The sequence below is a fragment of the Atractosteus spatula genome, chromosome 2 (assembly GCF_055471065.1).
Source record: "Atractosteus spatula isolate fAtrSpa1 chromosome 2, fAtrSpa1.hap1, whole genome shotgun sequence".
Taxonomy (NCBI): domain Eukaryota; kingdom Metazoa; phylum Chordata; class Actinopteri; order Semionotiformes; family Lepisosteidae; genus Atractosteus; species Atractosteus spatula.
In genome coordinates, this window is record NC_142707.1 from 12,907,895 (window position 1) to 12,931,062 (window position 23,168).

Sequence of the window (23,168 nt, forward strand, 5' to 3'; positions counted from 1 at the left end):
TCGAGGGTTATGGGAAATCTGAGCACTTCTGAGCACTGCACCACTGGCTCCAGGAGACTGCAGCTTCACTGCTGCTGCTGCTCAAATCACAGTCTGCTCAACCACACTGGAATCAGCCAGCTGCGATCTGCATCACTGCAGCGTCATCATCATCATCATCATCATCATCGCTGTGTTTACTCATCATCATGAGACCGTGTTTTGCTACTTGGGACAAATCGTTCTCCTTTCAGTTTCTAGGTCACTGTACCTGTGCTTCCGCAGTGTGAATAACAGAAGTTTAGGGTCCCAGGAGGGTACTCCACTGAAAGAGTTATCTGACCTGCTCTGGCAGGGGTCAGGGGTTCGAGCCGCACCCCCCCGGCTCACCTGGATGGGGTAGAAGGCGGTTGCGTGTTTGGAGGGCTCCTCCTCGTATTTGGCGTCCGCCCCGCCTCCCGAATCCATGGATTTGGAGGTGGTGTTCTTCCCCACGCCCATCCCGAGGCCGGAGCGGGCCGCCGGCTGTCCTCCCCGCAGCGTGCCCCCGCGCGCGTGCTGCTGGCTCTCCACGGGGCGGCGGTGGCGGCGGCTGTCCCTCTCGCTGGGCGCCCCTCCCTCTGTCGCGCTCTGCGTCCGGTCGCCGACGAGAGCAGCTCCGTCACATGATCCGGAGACGGCCCGCAGGGGTCACGGGAGCGCGCTGGGCGTCTGGGGCGCGGGAGCGCAAGCAGAGCGAGAGATCAGCCCGCGGTTCCCTTTTCCACAGAGCAGCCACTCCGGCCAAAATACCCACAATGCCACCAAACCATGTGACCACCCCGTCTTCGGTGGCGTCTGGAAAGGGCATCGGACTTTTTCCCCCACAACAAAGCCAGAAAAACACGCAGAGCAGAAAACAATGGGAACAGGAAGCTCTTCTTTATGCAAAGTTTGGGATAAGAAACCCAACCAGCTCCGAAGCCGATACCCCGACTCCCTGCGAGAAAAGACTGGACAAGATCATCAGATCCATTAACTACCAGCTACCTAACAGGCCAGATGTTCTGAAAGGTCTCCTCTTGCTTAAAGTCTGGACTCAAGACTCTCACAGCCCTAACCACCACCTCCTCCGGCTATGCTAAGCCTCTTACTTTAACCTGCTTAAATTATACAAAACATCGGTGCTGAGCTATTTCCAAACAGCGTTAAGATTTACTGATGAAATATGCAGGAAATGCGAGTGTTCATTAACCACCCTGCCTTATTTTCTTAAGGCCAGAAAGACGCTTCTCTCCCACTGCGACTGAATTAAGGGATGAAAGGCGGTGTTAATCCACACGTATGCACACACAATGAACAGCTAATTAAATCGACATGCACTACCTGCGCCGCAGAAACTCCCCTGCCTCTGGAGAGAGCAAGAAAGCGATTAACAGGTGTTAAAACTGGCTTAAGCAAGACCATTAGCTTGAAAGCGCAGGTACTTCTTCATAGTGTTGTGCCCTCAGCAAAAAGACGAACTTTTAAAAAGTACCATGACTACTCACAAGAGAGCCCGTGGCTCCCACTGCAATCTGGACCGGATCGCGCTGCTACGCAACTGGAGTCCCGTCTTGTCTGCTCAGCGGCTGCTCCACAGAAACCAACAGACTGAAAGAGAAACAAGAAACCAGTCAGGCTGCGTGGCAAGTGCAGGACACACCTTCAGGCATCACACTGCGCTGAAGCACCAGATACAGACGATAAACCCCAGAGCATCAGGAGAATCAGTACTCTCTCTGCTGCAGAGACACGGCCATAATCGTAGGTAACAGCCATTGTCCACATCTTCCTGAAGACCACAGGACTGACAACAGTCTCCCACTGTAACAGCACTGTCCTACTGTACTTTTACTACAGTCCCCACTGTAACAGGACTGTCCTATTGTACTTTTACTACAGTCCCCACTGTAGCAGGACTGTCCTACTGTACTTTTACTACAGTCCCTACTGTAACAGCACTGTCCTACTGCACTTTTACTACAGTCCCCTACTGTAACAGCACTGTCCTACTGTACTTTAACTACAGTCTCCACTGTAACAAGACTGTCCTACTGTACTTCTACAACAGTCCCCACTGTAACAGCACTGTCCTACTGTACTTTTACTACAGTCTCCTACTGTAACAGCACTGTCCTACTGCACTTTTACTACAGTCCCTGCTGTAACAGCACTGTCCTACTGTACTTTTACTACAGTCTCCTACTGTAACAGCACTGTCCTACTGCACTTCTACTACAGTCCCTACTGTAACAGGACTGTCCTACTGCACTTTTACTACAGTCCCCTACTGTAACAGGACTGTCCTACTGCACTTTTACTACAGTCCCCACTGTAACAGCACTGTCCTACTGCACTTTTACTACAGTCTCCTACTGTAACAGCACTGTCCTACTCCACTTTTACTACAGTCTCCACTGTAACAGCACTGTCCTACTGTACTTTTACTACAGTCCCCTACTATAACAGCACTGTCCTACTGTACTTTTACTACAGTCCCTACTGTAACAACCTTGAACAAAGTTTTATTCTTCTTCAACTCTTAGTTTTGAAGGTGAATTCCAATAGCAGTCACAGCTCTCTGTGTGACCAGTGAAAGTCAACAGGAGAGGAGAGGAGAGGAGAGGAACCTGACACACCCCAACAATGCTGAACCTAGAAATAGGTCCGCCACATTACAATGCAAAGCAGGCACTCTGGGCAGCCTGACAAGTCCCCAAGTCAACACTACGAAGGACGACCAACCTCTGCAGTCTTGAACACAGGAGACGTGACTGAAGTCTTCAAAATCCCAGACTCCTTCAGGATGAAAGAAACGATGTGCAGACACAACCGAAGTGAAGTGGAAGCACGCAAGAGATCAGCCCAGGATCCTCCACCCGAGACCCGACAGCGCTCGCCCGCAAGAGATCAGCCCAGGATCCTCCACCCGAGACCCGACAGCGCTCGCCCACAGAGATCAGCCCAGGATCCTCCACCCGAGACCCGACAGCGCCACTCGCAAGAGATCAGCCCAGGATCCTCCACCCGACACCCGACAGCCCCACTTGCAAGAGATCAGCCCAGGATCCTCCACCTGACACCCGACAGCGCTCGCCCACAAGAGATCAGCCCAGGATCCCCCACCCGAGACCCGACAGCGCTCGCCCGCAAGAGATCAGCCCAGGATCCTCCACCTGACACCCGACAGCGCCACTCGCAAGAGATCAGCCCAGGATCCTCCACCTGACACCCGACACCCGACAGCGCCACTCGCAAGAGATCAGCCCAGGATCCTCCACCCGAGACCCGACAGCGCTCGCCTGCAAGAGATCAGCCCAGGATCCTCCACCCGACACCCGACAGCCCCCGCTCGCAAGAGATCAGCCCAGGATCCTCCACCTGACACCCGACAGCGCTCGCCCGCAAGAGATCAGCCCAGGATCCTCCACCCGAGACCCGACAGCGCTCGCCCGCAAGAGATCAGCCCAGGATCCTCCACCCGAGACCCGACAGCGCTCGCCCGCAAGAGATCAGCCCAGGATCCTCCACCTGACACCCGACACCCGACAGCGCTCGCCCGCAAGAGATCAGCCCAGGATCCTCCACCCGAGACCCAACAGCGCTCGCCTGCAAGAGATCAGCCCAGGATCCTCCACCCGACACCCGACAGCCCCACTCGCAAGAGATCAGCCCAGGATCCTCCACCTGACACCCGACAGCGCTCGCCCGCAAGAGATCAGCCCAGGATCCTCCACCCGAGACCCGACAGCGCTCGCCCGCAAGAGATCAGCCCAGGATCCTCCACCCGAGACCCGACAGCGCTCGCCCGCAAGAGATCAGCCCAGGATCCTCCACCTGACACCCGAGACCCGACAGCGCTCGCCCGCAAGAGATCAGCCCAGGATCCTCCACCCGACACCTGACAGCGCTCGCCCGCAAGAGATCAGCCCAGGATCCTCCACCCGAGACCCGACAGCGCTTGCCCGCAAGAGATCAGCCCAGGATCCTCCACCCGAGACCCGACAGCGCCACTCGCAAGAGATCAGCCCAGGATCCTCCACCCGACACCCGACAGCGCTCGCCCGCAAGAGATCAGCCCAGGATCCTCCACCCGAGACCCGACAGTGCTCCATGCCCGGCGGAACTCTCCCTCAGGGTGCCAACCCCTTCGGCTCAGTGAGAAAACCAGACGCAAACCGCCTCCCCCTCTGTGACCAGAGAGGGAAACTCGTTAACTGCACCCACCCATCCCAAACAGACTGATTATTCCATATTAATTTGATCCTACAGGACACCTACATTGTCAACTCAAAGGCTCTACGAGTTACAGGGGATCCTACAAAAGTAGATTTCTTCTGCCAGACAGGAATGATGGGACCACACCATTCAGTCCATCAGAGCCAGCTGCTCTTCCTCTGTGCACTGCCCAGCCGTCTCACAGTGACGGGATGATGTCCCGGATGATCCCAGCGTATCGGCCTCAAGATGGCAGCTTGAAGAGGGATTCTGACGCACTGCCAACTCTCCGTGTCAAAGGGCACTTTGAGCGAGGGGAACAGTACCGCTGTTAATGCTGCAGTTCCAGCCTTGGAGGGTTGCGAAATATTTCTAATGCTTCTACACGAAAGACTATCAAGACGGACTCTGCTCTCTCGGGAAAACACTCCGATTCTCCCCCGTTCCCCCGCCAGCCCGGCCTCGGCAGCGACCCACGCGTTCCGGCTCTTTTCAAAACCCTTCGGCACTCCGGCCCGGAGTCGCACCGGTTGAACCCGAACCCGAGAGCACACGGGGAACATGGCACGCGAGTTACCCATACTACACCACTGGGCGTCCGTGCGAGTGCGTTTCTGCCGCCGAGGAGTGTGGCACCTGGGGCAGATGGCAATACCCCGGGCTCAAGGCGAACTGCGAAGCGTTCGAGTAAACGGATGGCATTTTTTTCCCCACCTAGTCAACCCTGCTGAGCCAGCCAGACCAGAGGGAAGACAATAAAGGAAGAGGGACTCAGACCCAGCCCTGTAACCCTATATAGTAGGGGAAGATGTTCAGTGCCAGGGGCAAGATGCTGGTGCCGTTTAAACCTGATGCAGACGGTATTCAAACTAGATATTCCAGCTCTGCTTGGGGACATCTATATCCTTCTGCTGTGTGGACAGGTGGCCTCCGGAATGTGGAACGTCCTCTGTGTGGTGGGGTTCAACACTGACCACCATTTGTGCCCGAGAAGGCTTGGTGCCCACTGTCACTGCCCCCTGAGGATGTGCTTCGAGTTCCCCACACATTTATAGACGCTGAATTCCAATTGCTCAGTTTTCCCCAAAGCAGAGGTGCCTGGAACAGGCCAGCTACTTTCAGAACCGCTTGAAACTCTCCCTGCTGCAGTCCACACTGGGAATCTGCAAGCAGAATGCCAAGGAATACGAGATGGCATATCTGGTAGTTACTAGCCAACGGCTCCAAAGATTTTATCTGTCCGTTTCTTAAAAGAAGCCAAAGCATCAGCATCAGCAGCACTCCTGGGTGGCGTGTTCCACTCCTACCACCCTTTGTGTAAAGAAACATCCCCTGTGCTGAGTTTTACATACACTTTCAAACAAGTTTCCACTTCTGTCCTCTGCTTGGCGTTTCAGCGCATACTGAAAAAAGCAGGTTGAATTCCTCAGCATCTCTGAAGATCTGGAATGCTTGAATACTTGTGCAAAATCCTCTCATTGCCTTCTCTGTACAAGACCAAAAAGGTTTTTTTCCTTCAGCCTGTCAGGGACCTGGAATATATCTCCGGACCCACTCCAGAGCAGCAACATCTTTTCTATAGGCCAGCAAGATGATCACAATTGGACACAAGATTCGGAATGATGCGTTAGACACTTGTCAACAGTATTGCAAACAACATTTTGTTTGCCTTTTTCACTGCATTCCCACATTGCCTGGAAGAGGTAAACAATGCGTCTACAGTATATAAACACCCGTGTCTTTTTCCTAAATACGCACATAAAGGAAGTGACCGGAATATGTTTAGGTTCTGTCTTGATGCTAAAAAATCTTGTTTCGCTCACACAAACTAACTAGGACCAGAGGCCAGGTCACCTAGAGGATGCGACAGGCTTATGGAGACAGGAGAGGATTGTTTAAGTGCTTCTGGGAGGGGACTGGAATGATACCCCCAGAGCAAACCAAATACCTGGTTTTCAGGTGTCTTAAATGCTACACACTTTTATATTTCTATTATGTCATTTACTACCAATCTTCTGCACAACTGGAAACCCCACCATTACCCTGATGACAGATACACAGGATAAAATATATATCAATACACACCGAAAGTCTCTTCCCAGTTAGTACATCATTCGGCACTTTGTAAACCACCTGGTGAAAAACGATCGTGCAAATCACTGTGCTCTCCTGGCTTACTGCCCGTGTGCCTGGATCAGGAACACGGAGTCACCTTCTCCGGCAGCACTGTAGCCCACAACCACCGCCACGCCTTCCCCCTCCTGCCCTGCAGGCACCGGGGGGCACACCCTCCCCCCCAGAACAAACCGGATCCCCACTGGATGGTGAACCGAGCCACACCGGGATTTCCCAGCTCCAGGCTCTTCATGCAAGCCAATCCCAGGCCCTGGCTCATTTCAGATGAACCCTTTCTGCGCAGGCCTGCCCAGACAGGCACGCACCCTTCGCCAACATTCATAGCGCAGCTGCTTTCAGGCTTCACCAGTGCAGCCTGGACCGGCACTTCCTGCAGTGAAACCTGAAGCGGATCTTCCCGCTATGCGGTGGCCTCTGATCTATGCAATGCATGGCCCAGCAATGCATCCTTTGTAGCGCCAGTGGCTGGTGTCTGGAGTGGGCTTGTCTCTCCGGCTGCTACTACAGTCTTTCCCTTACACAGCCCTGCAGCAGAGCTGGAGGAGTTTGCGTGTCATTAAGGTGTTTGCTTTTAAGCAAATCTTTTGCTTTCTGTCCTAAGACTGGACTTGCATGTCAAGACAAAATAACCAAATCCACCCAAATGTTTTTTTTAAACAAAATAGTTGTCATGACCAGAACCTTGGGTAAATATGACCTGAAGACCATAGCTGAGCGTGAAGAAAGCTCAATGCATTCTGGATAATTCTGAATACTTAGTAAGAAACGACACCTTGCAATGGGTCACTGCATACTGTCAGGGATTTCACAGCAGAGTCTTTTTCTGGAGCAGACCGCCTGCATGTCAGCCTGTGAAGCCTTTGTCTCGAAATATGCACACACTAGGGCTTGCAAATCTGCTGTAAATGACAAAACAAAATAGCAATCTTTTAAACCTACAACAGAATATGGGCATTTCTCCCCAGAGGCAGGAATAAAGCTGTTCTCCTTTGAAAATCACTGGGACACTGCAGTGCTAGTCTTGCATTCTTCAGGGACAGTCCACTGGACAGGACTGCAGAGACGGGAGAATTATTTTCTTAATAGTTGGAAGAATTTTACACAAGTATTCAAAGGGCACGATGGTTTGTTTCGACGGTGTTTCTGAGGCCACAGGGATGCTCCAACCAGACCCAGGTTCCAGGCTGGAAAAGCAGCCACAGGGATTCCTTAGGAAAACGACTTTCCGACCAAACTCTCCTCTGAACTACAGCAATGTCTGCACCAGACGAGTCCGTTTACGCAGAAATCTTGAGACGCAAACAAGATGACATTTCTGCCCAATCACACCCACATTCACGCAGACCATACACACCCCCACCACACCAGCGACCAACCGAAGTTTCGCCTCTGGCACACATCCGGGCTCCTCGTAACCACTGCTATTCCAAGGACTGTAACCCAAACTGGGATAACGCATTCTGCGTGCAGACTGCTCCCAGATCAGAACCTCCTCCCAGGCTAAATCTGGACCCAGCTCTTCTTCATTTGAAAAAGTTCCAACTGTTTCAAGTTTCCTAGCTCCAAGCCAGACAGGAATCCCACTTTCCAAGACAGTGGGGTCAGGGTTACAACTCTAGCATCTCGGAAGAACCCATAGACCATGACCCCCCCCCCCACACAGGGGCAATACCGCACTACCCGAGGACCGCCCGCAGACACGCCCCCCCTCCCCGACACCGCACCGCCCCAGGACCGCCCACAAACACGCCCCCCCGACACCACACTGCCCCGGGACCGCCAGCAGACGCGCCCCCCCCCCCCGACGCCCCACTGCCCCAGGACCGCCCACAGATGCGCCCCCCCGACACCACACTGCCCCGGGACCGCCAGCAGACGCGCCCCCCCCCCCCCGACGCCCCACTGCCCCGGGACCGCCCGCAGACGCGCCCCCCCCCTCCCCGACGCCGCACTGCCCCGGGACCGCCCGCAGACGCGCCCCCCTCCCCGACGCCCCACTGCCCCGGGACCGCCCGCAGACGCGCCCCCTCCCCGACGCCGCACTGCCCCGGGACCGCCCGCAGACGCGCCCCCCCTCCCCGACGCCGCACTGCCCCGGGACCGCCCGCAGACGCGCCCCCCCTCCCCGACGCCCCACTGCCCCGGGACCGCCCGCAGACGCGCCCCCCCTCCCCGACGCCCCACTGCCCCGGGACCGCCCGCAGACACACCCCCCCGACACCACACTACCTGAGGTCCAGCTGCAAAAATAACCCCAAAATAATCATACAACAGTAACAGGATCAGAAATTCCATCGTGCTGTTGTAATTAACTTACAGGGTTAGAGGCTCTGAGACCTCATGCGCACTTATTTTATTTCGTGGGTGCTTATCTTGCACAGACAAGATCACTTGCGACACAGGCCTTCCTGAGCCAGGGACACTCTTATCGCCGCGCAGTGGAGGCACACAAGCTGTCAGTGCTTCATCGCGATAAGCGGCACTAGCGGCACAACGCAGGCGTGGACTGGGACAGGCGAAGGAAACAGCGGTAAGGGCAGCACAGGCGTGAGTACCCCTGGGTCCCCTTGCCGTCGTCGTGACTGAATAAAGCCGGATGGGATTTTTAAAACCAACCCAGGCAGAGAATTACATAGCCATGCTTCCTAACAGCAAAGGGTTGCAGGAGGATGGAAAAGCTACCCAGCCATGTTGTTGAAGCATGTTCTGTCAAGAAACAGCTGGATGAGATCTTCCAATCTACTTTACACAAAGGGGTGTGGGAGTAGGGAACAAGCTACAAAGCTGCTGAAGCACACACCCATTGCCCAGTCCTGGCTGTCTGGAGAGAGGGGAGCAGGGAGAGAGCATAAGCTCCCTGAGACTTCACTGGAGTCAGCAGAAATTACATATTAATCTTCTGGCTCCACGAGCTGGCTCACAGGGAGGGCACGGACAATGTAAAAGTATTAAAAACATTCATTTTTAATGCTGACAAATATTTATTCAATTACTTTTCTCTGCTGGAAGTGAACACAAGGCACTACTACAATGTGTTAGAGAGCACGCACAGTAAAATACGTCACTGTAGTAGAGTTTAAATCAGTACAGTACAGACCAGTGCAGTGCAGCAGAGCATACATCAGTGCGGTACAGTACAGCAACACGGTAATTTAACCACCAAAAGGATCAGTGCAGTATGGTGGAATGCATTATAGATTGTAGCAGTGTAGGTGAGCATAGCATTGTGCAGTAAGCAACACAGTATAGGTCAGCACAGAGCAGTGGAATGTATACAGTATTGTATAAGACAGTATAGATCTATGATGGACAGTACAGCATGGCAATAAACTCTAGATCAGAGGAATGTGGCAGAGTATGGTAATGTACAATACAGTATACATTACTGTACTGCAGAAGAGTAAAATACTGTGCAATACAGTGCAAGTCAGTGCAGAGCATAGATTAGTTTAGGAAATACAGCACTGTGTAATGCAGATTAGGTCTGTGCAGTACAGTGTGGTATCGTGGAATAATGTATGCAACAGTGCAGTACTTTAGAGTATATAAGTATGTAACAGTATTGACATGGCAGTACAATTTTCCGGATTGTGCAATGTGCTACAGGTACAGTACAGTAAAATACAGTATTGCACAACACAGACCAGTTTAGAACAGCGTGGTTTTGTGCAGAGCAGTACAGTGCAAACCAGTTCTTTGACAAAAAAAGAAGCCAAGGTTGCAAAATAACAAATTCAAGAATCCTGGAGAAAAAAAAATAAAAATAAAAACCCAAAAGCACAAAACTTCAGTAACCTGCCTCCTCCGTCCTACCCAGCACCGCAGGCAGAAGAAGTACTGAAATCCTCGTCCCCCCACCTTTAGAGAAAGTTCCCAGGTATGTCATACAATCAGTCTCACTCTTTTTCCATTTCTTTTTAAATCACTTGAGTCTTTCGACGGAGTCTTGCCTTTCAGATGCAAGATAGAGGGCAGCTACATCCTCTGCGAGCAGCGATAATGATTAGACTGCGTCAGGGTTGGCTCCCAGCGGCACCAGGTTAGCCATGTGCTGGAACTTCTTATTTTATTAAAAATAATGGATGAGGTTTCCTCTCAAAGCCCTTCAAATTATGACTGAGGGCAAAAGAGATAGAACAATGAGTCAGGAATAAGGAAACCAGTTCTGTTACAACAGAATACTGTAGGAGAGTCCTGTTACAGTGGGGACTGTAGTAAAAGTACAGTAGGACAGTGCTGTTACAGTAGGGGAGTGTAGTAAAAGTGCAGTAGGACAGTGCTGTTACACTGGGGACTGTAGTAAAAGTGCAGTAGGACAGTGCTTTTACAGTAGGAGACTGTAGTAAAAGTGCAGTAGGACAGTCCTGTTACAGTGGAGACTGTAGTAAAAGTACAGTAGGACAGTCCTGTTACAGTAGAGGACTGTAGTAAAAGTGCAGTAGGACAGTGCTGTTACAGTAGGAGACTGTAGGAAAAGTGCAGTAGGACAGTGCTGTTACAGTGGGGACTGTAGTAAAAGTGCAGTACGACAGTGCTGTTACAGTAGGGACTGTAGTAAAAGTGCAGTAGGACAGTGCTGTTGCAGTAGGGGACTGTAGTAAAAGTGCAGTAGGACAGTGCTGTTACAGTGGGGACTGTAGTAAAAGTACAGTAGGACAGTGCTGTTACAGTAGGGGACTGTAGTAAAAGTACAGTAGGACAGTGCTGTTACAGTGGGGACTGTAGTAAAAGTGCAGTAGGACAGTGCTGTTACAGTGGGAGACTGTAGTAAAAGTGCAGTAGGACAGTCCTGTTAGTTTAATCAAGTGACATTACAGGGCCTACAGTAAAATTACAATGGAATAATTCTGAGTGTTCAAGTACAATAGTCATATCAAAATTTACAAGTTTTCAAAGGAGACGTGGCTAATGCATCACTCTCTTTCTAACGCAAAGATGTGGACTAAAGTTGGGATATTTTCAAGAACAAATATCCCTGAAGCCAAACTCCCCTCCAGGGAATTAACCTTGAAAGGGCTTGTGCACAGAGGTCACAAAGATAAAAGAGAGACAGTACATTCTTTGTGCGCGACACAAACTGCCTCACAGCAGCCCTGACCACCCGCCCTGCCCTCCTGTTCCGATGTTGCAGAGACCCACAGAGCACTTTCTGGGCCACTGGATACAGTTTACATATTAACAAGGCAAGCTGTGCGATACTGCCAGCTGTCAGCACTTCCTCCAGCCCACTGCTTCTACTGACTAACAGGCCTCGAGCCATTTAGCAGAACTCTTCAACCAAGGAAACCGAGCACTAGGAGAACCGTGCATCACTGGCCTAAACAGAAATAAAGCGGATGTACATTTAAAACCAAGACCAGGAGGCAGCTCTTTACACAAAGGGTTGTGGGAGTATGGAACAAGCTTCCCAGCCATATTGTTGAAACCAATAGCCCCGACTTCATGATACACCTGGATGAGGTCCTTGGATCAGTTAGCTACCAAGTAGCAAGCTATTTGGGCTAAATGGGCTCCTCTCATCCATCACTGCTCTTGTGATCTTCTGATCGCTGGCGCAGTTACTTAATTACAGAACCAAGGTTCTCCGTTTCGGCTAACAAGCGGAGCAGGGAGGCAGGGGGACCACCAGGTGCTCAGAAAGATGAACGGCGAACCATGTGGCACAGCCAGGCTTCAAACTGGGAAACCTCCTGGTAACAAGCCAGGTAGGATATTGGGGGGAGGAAGACCCCACATTCACAAACGCAATCTAGACTGCCATCATTTGAGGCTTGAGGCGTACAAGTGTACAGTGCCCCAGTGCATTCACACACCTGACTGAAAAGCCGGAAGTAAACCCGCTTATCAGGAACACAAAAATGTGACAGAGATAACGGGAAGAGCAAACAGCTCCTGCTGCCCATTCCAGATCGGGCAGGTCTTCATTCATTCATCCTTGCCTCCTTGAGGGCTCAGTGTGGTTCCTCACTACCATCACCTCCGCATATCTCTGGATTATATACAAACAGACACGCACCACTCAGAAGCTCTTCACACGTTCCGGACCCAGAGAGCCAGTGTCTTTGTAGCTTTTTTCAGGTCTCTTTAAAGCACCTAAAGACCAGGAGAAACCCGGCTCACACACTAGGCCCTCCAAGACCAGGAGTTATGATCTACATATTAACAAAAGGATCTACGTACACTGTAACATATCTTAGAAGAAACACTCTTCAGGTTTAGTGTGGAAAATAAGGGCAATGCATATTAACTTTGGCAAATCACAATGCTAATTTTCACATTTCATCCCTCCATGGAAAACAAATCCAAATCGCATTATCGCACAGGTCTACCATCCACGTGCGTCAGAGGGTTTCTACGAGTGTTACTGTACAGAGGCTTTTAAAGGTAGGGAGATAAAACATTCTTCCCTGCAAGACCCGATCAGCAGACAGTTTTGATTTTAAACTTGCAGTGTCGACTTCCAGTTCGCTACCGACAGGAGCCACGAGCACTGCGAGCGCCATTCCGGGGACAACAAGAGGCCGCTGTCCTGGTTTTACTGCCGACCGGTCAACAGCTCCGGTCCCAGGCACGTCTCTGTGAAGCAGCGGACTGCTCCGGACCCCCTGCGCCTGCACAGTGACCACAGTGACACCCCGCCACCTGATCATTTCACAGGGAAAAAACACACTGTCCACTACAACAGGAAACAGGTTCTTACTGCAATACAGGCAGCTGCTGATCACCCCACCCGTAAGTGAAAGTTAGTTTGAAATTAATTCTGCTTTTTAGAAGGTGCAGTAGAAAGTACATAAGTCACTCTGGTTATAAAATTGTGTAATAATTATCACGCACAGTACTGCGAATCTGAACATTCCTTAATCCCTAATTACCCTTGCTGGTGAAGAGGACGTGGCGAGACCTTCGAGAGCTGAGCTGCAGGGCCCCTGTGGACAGGCGAGCTTGTCCCGTGTGCGGATCTGGCCCTGGGCCCTAGGCTGGCCTGCCCCACTCCTGGCCCTGCCCACGCCAGCCCGCGCTAGCAGCCCGGGAGGGAGCTCTGAGAGGGGTCCGACACCATGCCAGAAGAGTGCAGTCCGCTGTGCTGAAACGCACCCCCCACCCACAGAAACCTGCCCTCAATTGTTTTCTTCCATCACCTTCTCCAAAGGTCCTTCAGCCGGGGGGCTTCAGATCTGAAGCCAGGAGCCAGGACCTAACTCACTGACACACGCCGTCGGCAACCCCCGAGCAGATCTGAAGTAAGGGAGAAAAAAGAACCCAGACCCACAGGATGCCCACGCGCCAGTGCAGACAGCCTGGCATCTTCCTGGCCCCAGGGAAGCACCAGCCCCACTAGGCCTGACGGGATGGCTGCCGCCGACTGGGGGGAGCAGTGCGTCCCCCCACGCCTGCACTGCCCAGGAGGGAGGGGGAGACCCCAGCCCTGCCCTCCCAAGCTCGGGGCCTCCTGGGAGATCCCCGCCACGATCCCAGATCCGGGTTCAGACTTGCAGTGTCAGGAGCTGAAACTCGGAGCGAGAGCTTCCCGTAGCTCATGGAAAAGCAGCTTGTAATTCGCTCCTTCGCCACTGAAAAAGTTTCCAAGACACAAAATATCCAGCTGTTAAAAAGCTGAACGGAAGGTCAAATTAAGGAAATAACTGCAGCCTTTCCTCCATGTCTGCCAAGTCTCGGAAAGACAACAAAATTAGCAGGCAAGAAGAGAACAGATGCCGAATGGCACAGCAGCCTTCAGGCAAACCTGAGAGGGACAGCGGGAACCAAAACCAAACGGCACGTGCATCCTGAGGACCGGCTTCAGCGTGACGCTGCTCATCAACACTGGTTACCAACATTTCCTGAACAGACAGATCAGTGGAAGTTTCAAGTTTAGGGAGGGAGTGAAGAGCAGCAGTCACAATGAATTATTTTCCTTATCATCCTAACTTTGTTTTGTTGACACCTGTCTGATCAAGAAAGCGCAACAGCGCCTGTACTTCCTCAGATGGTTGAAGAAGGCTAAGATATGTCCCCAGATCCTCACTAACTTTTACAGATGCACTACAGAAAGCACACTGACAGGCTGCATCACAGTGTGGTATGGCAACTGCAGTGCTGCTGACCGCAAAGCCCTACAGCGGGTGGTGAAAACTGCCCAGTCCATCACTGGGGTTGCCCTCCCATCCATCCAGGACATTTATGACAGACGGTGCTTGAGGAAAGCTCTAAGCATCATCAAAGACCCCACACACCCCAGCTACAGACTTTATGATCTGCTACCATCTGGAAAACGGTACCGGAGCATTCGGGCCCGGACTACCAGACTCAGAGACAGTTTTTACCCCCGCACTATCAAACTGTTAAACTCCCAGCCTCTCTCACTCTCACCTCACCTCTCACCTATGATCTGAACCTCACAGTGCCTTCTTTCTTACCAAAAACTCACACATTGAAATCTACCTCTACCATACATGTCAAAAGCTCACTCCCCATAATTTCTATCCCTTTATTTCATTCTGCTGATGCATGTTTTTGCACATAACCTGTTACCTTTTTGCTGTTTTGCACATTGCCTGTTGTTGTTTTTTGCACACTGCCTGTTGTCTCTGTCTTTCTTTTGTTATACAATTGTATTGTTGTTGTTGTTTTTTTCTTTGTACTACTTATGTCCAAGAGCTAGCTAAATAGCATTTCGTTATACCATATACCTGTATATGAGTATAATGACAATAAACTTGAACTTGAACTTGTTACAGAAAAAAACCTTCTGTATATGATAGTAAATGCATCATGTTTGCAGATGATATCAAATTAGAAGGATTAGCTAACACTGTCAAAGCAGCAAACACAATTGAAAAAAGATTTAGATAAAATTCAAGACTGCAGAAACGCCAGACAGATGACATTTAATGCAGACAAGCACAAGGTTTTGCATACAGGAAGCAAATACAAATTAGGAAATGCCAAGCTAGACGAGACTACGTATGAAAATAACTTGGATGTTTACATTGAAATCATTTACATCTAATCTAGGCGATGTGGGCAAGCAAATAAGAAGCACAGAGGATATATACTTAAAACCTCAGAACTGAAATCAAGATGTTGTATTAAAATTCTATAACTAGTAAGTCCTCATTCAGAATATTGTGTACAATTTTGGTCACCACATTACAAAAACAGATATTGCTGTTCTAATCTAGAGAAGAGCAACTATACACTCTGGAGCTTAAGGGGCTGTGCTTCACTAACAAGCCAAAGGAACTGAACCTCTTTAGCCTTTTACAGAAAGGCCTAGGAGATCTGGAAATCCTCAAAGACATCGAAGCCAGCCCAGCCGATTTCTTTAGAACCAACAATGAAACGCCAACCACATGGCACATGGAAGTGTATTAGAAAGCGAGAACGGGAGGCACTTCTTTACACACAGGCTGGTGGGAGTGTGGAACAAGGCACCCAGCCACACTGTAGAAGAAACAGCTGGATGAGGTCGCTGGATCCATTCACTACCCAAGGAGCTAAATGGGTTGACCAGCCTCCTCTTGTCCAAGACCCTACTTATGTTCTTTGACTTTAACTCAATGAGAGGCTGCAGGTCGGCTAGCCCTGCCCTGCATCAGCCCCCCTCATTCCTCTGAATCTGTTCACAAGGAGCCGATTCACGCGTCCCCTCTGACGTGCCCAGTCTCCGTGCACTGCACGCTCCCCAGCACACGAGTGGAGGAGCGCTGGTGTCTCTCGGATCACGGGCGAGGTTGGGGTACCCCAGCCGACTCATACCATCCTGTCCTTCGGATGAGACGTAAAACCGAGGTCCTGACTCTCTGTGGTCATTAAAAATCCCAGGGCGCTTCTCAAAAGGAGTAGGGGTGTAACCCCGGCGTCCTGGCCAAATTTCCCATTGGCCCTTACCAATCATGGCCTCCTAATAATCCCCATCTCTGAATTGGCTTCATTACTCTGCTCTCCTCCCCACTGAGAGCTGGTGTGTGGTGAGCGCTCTGGCGCACTATGGCTGCCGTCGCATCATCCAGGTGGGGCTGCACACTGGTGGTGGCGGAGGGGAGTCCCCATTACCTGTAAAGCGCTTTGAGTGGAGTGTCCAGAAAAGCACTATATAAGTGTAAGCAATTATTAGAATTATTATTTTACCAGCACAGCCCCAGCGCCGATGGGCCAGCTGCACGCTTGTACTCCACAAGCTTCGGCACAGATCCCACTTGAGAAGCCGTGTTAATAAAGCCCGTCTATGACAGCACTATACCCACTGCACTTACGAAGAGTCTTTCGTATACACCGACTAATGAGCTGTGTTTAGAGACTACAGGACCCAAAGTATTTATACCCGCAGTCGGCAGCCTCCCAAGGTACTATCAAGATCCCAGCCCACAAAGGTGTTCCAATAAAGCCGTCACGTCTGCACTGAAACAACGCGATGGAACCTCAATCCTGCAAGCTCCCTGCCTTCCAGTTTCTTCTCCTCCTTTTAAAACACGGCTGCCTGATCCATTCTTCACTTGAAGGCCGAATGCAGTTATTTACTGCAGCCAAGGTGGCTGATTACTCAGATTGACACCCCTTAGCCATGAGGTGCGATCAAGCCCCGGTCTCCTGCAGGGTGTAAGCAGATCGCTATCTGCCCTGGCCATTCGTTCTCATTTCTACTGGACGGCTCCTCCGCACGATTCGGCTTCCAATCCAATTAACTGGTTCGTTTAAGACGCCGCCTCAGTGCCCATCACCCTGGTCGAGCTGCTTACCCGCCCTGTGCCCCCAGAACTGAGAAACTGGTCCGTCCAGGCGTTGGGGGGGGGGGGGCTTGTGAATTTCTTACAGCATGAAGAAAACTGATCCTGTCGCACTGCAGGAGCTCAGCGAGGCCGGGTCTGGCTCGCACCTCTCAAGGTGCTGAAGGACCTGCAGGGGGCGCTCTTCCCTGCTCAGCAGATTTCCTACGCCGATGCCACTACGCGGTGACAGGCCTGTGGGCTGTGTGCTGTGTGGAGGTGCCTTCTTTTCGACAGCTTGGCTACCTGGTCAGTAAAGATTCCAGGTGTTAATCCCAGAGTACTGGCTAAATTCCACTCTGGGATGAAAACATCTGACCCCCACCTAAAGATCCCCCTTGATTTTTGAGGGTGACACTATTCCCCCCCCCATCACCCCGTTCAGACTCGGGCTGGGAGCTGGCTGGGCGCGATCACACCCCCGTGACTGAAAATCAGGCACACCGCTCCTTACTGTAGGAATACAGCCGTGGGACAGCTGGGGCTGGGAAAGCTGGGCTCCCCCTCCTGAGGGTGAAAACTCTGGGATCCAGTGGGATGAAAAGTGCTACACAAGCACAGTCCATCGTCATCATCATCATCGCCATCATTACTGCCGTTAGGAGGACTATCCTGTCCTGGAAGAGGTCATTGTGAAACAGGTGCTCGAGCCAACAAGCACCCCAGGCTCCGCAAGTTGTTTTCTTTAAGCATCAGCTCAATGACTTCCTATTAATAGCAGTAATAATTAACTCGGATGCCTGGAGGGAAGAGAAAGAGGCAGGAGGGAAAGTCGGGGCTTTGAGTTACGGGGCCCGGGCGCTTAATTGCTGATCAGCATGTTCCGAATTCCTCCCAGCATTACGGCTCCGAAGGTCTGAAGGTACACAGCGCTCCAGGCGCAGCTCTGCCCGAGCCAGCCAGCTGTCTCTGTGCCCGGGCACAGCAACACCGAACAGGGCAGAGGTCGGCGACGGACACCGGTGTGAGCCGGGGGGGGGGGGGGGGGGGTCCCCAAAACAGGACTGGAAACAGGTCAGCCCCAGACTGGCTGACTCGAGGAGACAGGCGGAGAGATCGGTCAGCCCCCAGTCCCCTCACTAACAGGAAAGGCTGGGCCTTGTTAATTAAGGGTCCCTTACTGGTCGGTGACGCTTTTAATAGAATCATTTCACATCACTTTGACTGCGCTAACAGCTTACTCTGGTCACCACTGACCTCAGCGCAGGCTGGCCTCACATCCACGTGCTTAGTGTGCCGAGACAGGCCAGTCTCCCTCTGCCCAGATCGCTCTTAGCCAGAGGGAGGCAGTGTGCTGAGGCAGGCCTGTCTCCATCAGCTCAGATCGCTCTTACCTAGAGGGAGGCAGTGTGCCGAGACAGGCCAGTCTCCCTCAGCTCAGATCGCTCTTAGCCAGAGGGAGGCAGTGTGCTGAGGCAGGCCTGTCTCCATCAGCTCAGATCGCTCTTACCTAGAGGGAGGCAGTGTGCCGAGACAGGCCAGTCTCCCTCTGCCCAGATCGCTCTTAGCCAGAGGGAGGCAGTGTGCTGAGGCAGGCCAGTCTCCATCAGCTCAGATCGCTCTTAGCCAGAGGGAGGCAGTGTGCTGAGGCAGGCCAGTCTCCATCAGCTCAGATCGCTCTTAGCCAGAGGGAGGCAGTGTGCTGAGGCAGGCCTGTCTCCATCAGCTCAGATCGCTCTTAGCCAGAGGGAGGCAGTGTGCTGAGGCAGGCCAGTCTCCATCAGCTCAGATCGCTCTTAGCCAGAGGGAGGCAGTGTGCTGAGGCAGGCCAGTCTCCATCAGCTCAGATCGCTCTTAGCCAGAGGGAGGCAGTGTGCTGAGGCAGGCCTGTCTCCATCAGCTCAGATCGCTCTTAGCCAGAGGGAGGCAGTGTGCTGAGGCAGGCCAGTCTCCATCAGCTCAGATCGCTCTTAGCCAGAGGGAGGCAGTGTGCTGAGGCAGGCCAGTCTCCATCAGCTCAGATCGCTCTTAGCCAGAGGGAGGCAGTGTGCTGAGGCAGGCCAGTCTCCCTCTGCCCAGATCGCTCTTAGCCAGAGGGAGGCAGTGTGCTGAGGCAGGCCTGTCTCCATCAGCTCAGATCGCTCTTAGCCAGAGGGAGGCAGTGTGCTGAGGCAGGCCAGTCTCCATCAGCTCAGATCGCTCTTAGCCAGAGGGAGGCAGTGTGCTGAGGCAGGCCTGTCTCCCTCTGCCCAGATCGCTCTTAGCCAGAGGGAGGCAGTGTGTTGAATTTTAACACCGGTCCACTACTTCCGGTTAACATCTCCAAGGTTTATATTATCCCATCATACCTCACAAATCACAGCAGCCGTGCCTGAAGTGCCCAAATCTGCGCCCTGTCTCTGCCAGGCCATCAAACAGGCCTCGCTGCTGCCACAGCCCCACAGGCAGGAGGGCCTGGTCCCATCCACAGCCTGCCAGCACGGCCCTCTCGCTGGCCATCCTCAATTAATACCAGCGCCCCGATACTCAGCCACCGGGCAGAGTTCCTCTGACCTGGATTCTCCGTGTCCCACTCCCATCAGCGCCCAGAAGGCCGCCAGCCTCTGTCCCTGCTGGTGCCTGCGTTCCTGCGATCAGTGAATCGGAAACAGACGGAGCAGCCCGACGCCGCTGACCAGGCCTGAAGGTGCTGTATTCTGGCCGCTGCAGCACAGACCGCAGAACAGGGAGCTTTAAAAAGACCCGTCAGGGGGGCCTTATTAGGTTAACTGAGAGACTGGAGTCAGAATGAAAGCCAGCCTGATCCTGTGGCTGCCCCGCAGGGGGGTGGAGACAACCCGTCAGTGCACACGAGAGGGGAGGGGTCACCCCACTGCCACCTCTGGCCCAGAGCACCCCCCCCTCTCTTCCAGGAGAGGGGTCAGAAACACCCCGGGACAGGCTCATCCTGGGCTGGCTCCGTTTTGTGCCCGGTGTTGTGCCACAGGTCTCGAATCTCTCCGCTGAGGCTGCGCCGCTGCAAGACGGCACAGCTTTGTCTCGATGAGACAGGGACAGAGGAGAGAGTGGGGCATCGTCGAGGGCGCAGAGCAGGCACACAGTCTTCGGCGAGCATCCGGCTGCGGCGTGAACTACTCCCGACATAACCAGTTATGTAAGTGTTAAAGAAGCGCGCACACGGGCTCTGCGGGATCGGTCAGCGATGCTCTCCGCACATCACAACAGAGCGCGGCCCCATCTCTTTATCCTCCGGGCGAGCACGGTACATGCGCCAGCCGATCAATAACGCAGCCGATGCTTGCTTCCTTGGCTTATCGATATCGATATCGAGCTCGGCGCTGCATTCCGCCCCCCTTCTCCCGCGCGGCGGATGTAGGGCAGTGGGTAGGATCTAGGGCACCCGGCTACAGAAATCATCGTTGGAGGGGGGGTCTATCTCCCTGTCGCCGAGTCACACTGGTAATATTCGCGGCGGGGGAGAAACACGGACCCAGGGGTGAATTTCAACATTATGCAATTTGAGAATGACGTAAACCCATCCCGCCGGCGCGGATGTAAGAGCTATAACATAATTATGACTCGGCTGGAGAGGACGGACAGACGCCCGGTACGCGGCAGTCGCGCCCTGGACACTACGCCATAGCACAGCGCAGTTCGGATACAGTATGTAGCACAGATGGCAGAAGACCGATCCACACTGCAGCATTTGCGGCCCCGAGTCACGAGTGGGAGGGGGGAGGAGGAGGAGGAGGAGTGGGGGCTGGTGTGTTATAACACAGCTGGTCCACGCGTGCAGTTCGGTCTTCTTGTTACAACACAGCGAGCGATACGCCTATCAACACCCACGCGAGTGGGGACCCGAGCGGCCTCATTTCGTAACGCACTCCGGACTCCACACCTGGACACGCCAACACAACACACTCTCCATCATATGCTTCTGTCTGGGGGGCGGTAAATGCATAATTATCTGCCCCCCCTGTCCACCTAGATGGCTAGTAAAAAACTCTGCGCACTGCTCACGAATGCTGATACAGAACTGGTTAGATGTACATCAAACTGAATATAATATATTATATTTACACATAATAACACATAAGCACGCATATCTAATCCTCCCCCTGCGTTGCTCCACCAATAACGCCGCCTGTTGTGTAGCTAATTGCAGTTTCCCACACAGTACGTGTAGCGGCCCGTCTGTAACAGCGCTTCACAGCGCGCCGGTTCGTGCGGGGCTCGGCGCACACGCCGCATCCGAGCCGAGCCGAGCCGATCCACAGCGCGACCCGCAAGCCTGACTCCCAGACCCCACAACATCTGCTGCCCCGCGCGTCCGCCGGCGAGCGTCACCCGGCTCCTCTTCCTGTCACATCAAAGCCCCGTCGCCTCCGGACCGCGCAGTCACGGCACCGCCGACAGCGTCCCACAGCGCGGCCGGACCCGCCGGCCCCCGGGCTCTTACCTGCCTGTCAGCGCGTCTCAGCCTCTCTCTGCCCCGGTCCCTTCTCGCACACACGCGCGCCGAGCTCCGGCCAGTCCCCTCTTTCCCACCCCGTCTCCCCAGTCATGCAACGATGATCTTCAATCGGAGACGGGTGCGTTAATTTTCGGCGGGTCGGGGTCGGCGGCAGGTGGGGGTCCTGAGGCGAATTTCCGGCCGGTGGATTCTCCCCGCTGGTCAGTCCCCTGGCGTCCGTGTCTGAGAAGCGTGTGTATGTTGCCTGCGAGCTCAAGACTCACCGCTCCAGTCACACATTTTGCAAACCTCGCTAAATGCGCAGGTCATAAAGGAAAGCGACGTAAAAGGCATCTCCCCGCCCCTCCGACGTACTCGGGCCAATCAAACCTCTCCCTTGCTCTGTCGTCATCGTCATCGGGAACGTCAACAGCTTTGTCTTTGAGCACGCTGGTTTTCTATCGCCCCTCTCCACGCTCTCCGGCTCAGGCTCGTGCCTGAAAATGGCGCCTCCCTTCGCTGGCCCGCACCGCGGCCTCTAGCGGCAGATCTGCAGAACAGAGACATTACCTAACTGTCCCACATTCGCAATGTCAAGATATGACTTCTGTCTCAAACTCACGTTCAAAGATGCTCTACTGAAAGATGCTGGAATAAATATATAAACACCAGTAAGCAGTGTAAAATATACAGGTCGCCCTATATCACAGGCCGGGATATATATGTTATATATCTGACACCTGAAGAAGGCTCCACGGCCGAAACGTTGTGTTCTCTTTCTTCTTTTTTTCAGCATGGAATAAACCTATTACTTGTTCCTTTATATATGTCCCTCGCTCACACGAAGCAGAAACGGTTTGTCCCCGCAGCTCAGCGCTCGGACCGGTGGAGCTGCGCGGGGGTTAACGCCGCCCAGGTCAGGTGCTGATCTAACAGCCGCAACAGGATGACAATGCAAATACAGGACTTCTTTTTTTTTTCCAGTCACCAGAGAGAGGGAGGCTTGTTTGTGTGCTTGGTGTTGTCCGGCGTCATTTCGAAAAACCCACGGACACGCGGGGCAGCGCGACACCTCAAATGCGCGGCCCCGAGACACAACACCATGCAGCGCGCGGAGCGCTCGCGAACACGCCGTGGTGTGAGAATGCAGGGCCTCTGACGTCATTCGGCAGAGACGGTGTGGGCCGAGGCTGGGCATTATAGTTTATAGGTAGAATACTGTAACGCAACGGGGGCTCAGGCGGGCGCCCTTGCCGTATTAGGTGGGCCCCCCACCGTCGGGGGCTCGAACCCGGGACTCCCGCGTCACTCAGCAGGGACCCAGCCCGGTGAGCCAAAGAGAGATCTCTGTGGTCCTGCTATTACTGGGAAGGGCGGTGACGTCACCTGCTCTGGTAAACCAGCTCTTACACAGTGCCTGTCGGCCGTAAGCGTTACAATACCTACCTAAGATGACGAGGAGCGGAATGTGTGCCTCCCGGCGTTCCCAAGACGGGACGCGCCACTTCGCTGCCCTGTCATGTCTCACACTCCGGGAACCGCGGAGCCGGCGTGACTTTCACAAAGACTAATTGAGCAAATGTTCCATTTTTGCTGAGGCGTTGTCAGACACAGATCTGGCAGAGTGACTGACTTCGCCTTCCCGTCCTCAGCCC

The 23,168-nt window shown here is 53.1% G+C and overlaps 1 protein-coding gene across 3 annotated transcripts in view; it reads right to left on the reverse strand.

Moving 5' to 3' along the window:
- Positions 1 to 21,805, reverse strand: part of slc23a2 (solute carrier family 23 member 2) — a 49,694-nt gene extending 27,889 nt beyond the window's left edge. For 2 of the 3 annotated variants that reach the window (XM_088907798.1, XM_088907815.1), the window contains exons 1-3: positions 21,520 to 21,805; positions 1,509 to 1,611; positions 370 to 690 (exon numbers count right to left, since the gene is read on the reverse strand). In XM_088907798.1, the coding sequence (XP_088763924.1) occupies positions 370 to 480 (111 nt within the window). In that variant the 5' untranslated portion in view covers positions 481 to 690; positions 1,509 to 1,611; positions 21,520 to 21,805. Of the gene's footprint in view, positions 1 to 369; positions 691 to 1,508; positions 1,612 to 2,745; positions 2,958 to 21,519 lie in introns of those variants that run through there. The other variant, XM_088907806.1, reaches the window with a different exon arrangement.
- Between the last annotated feature and the right edge of the window lie 1,363 nt (positions 21,806 to 23,168).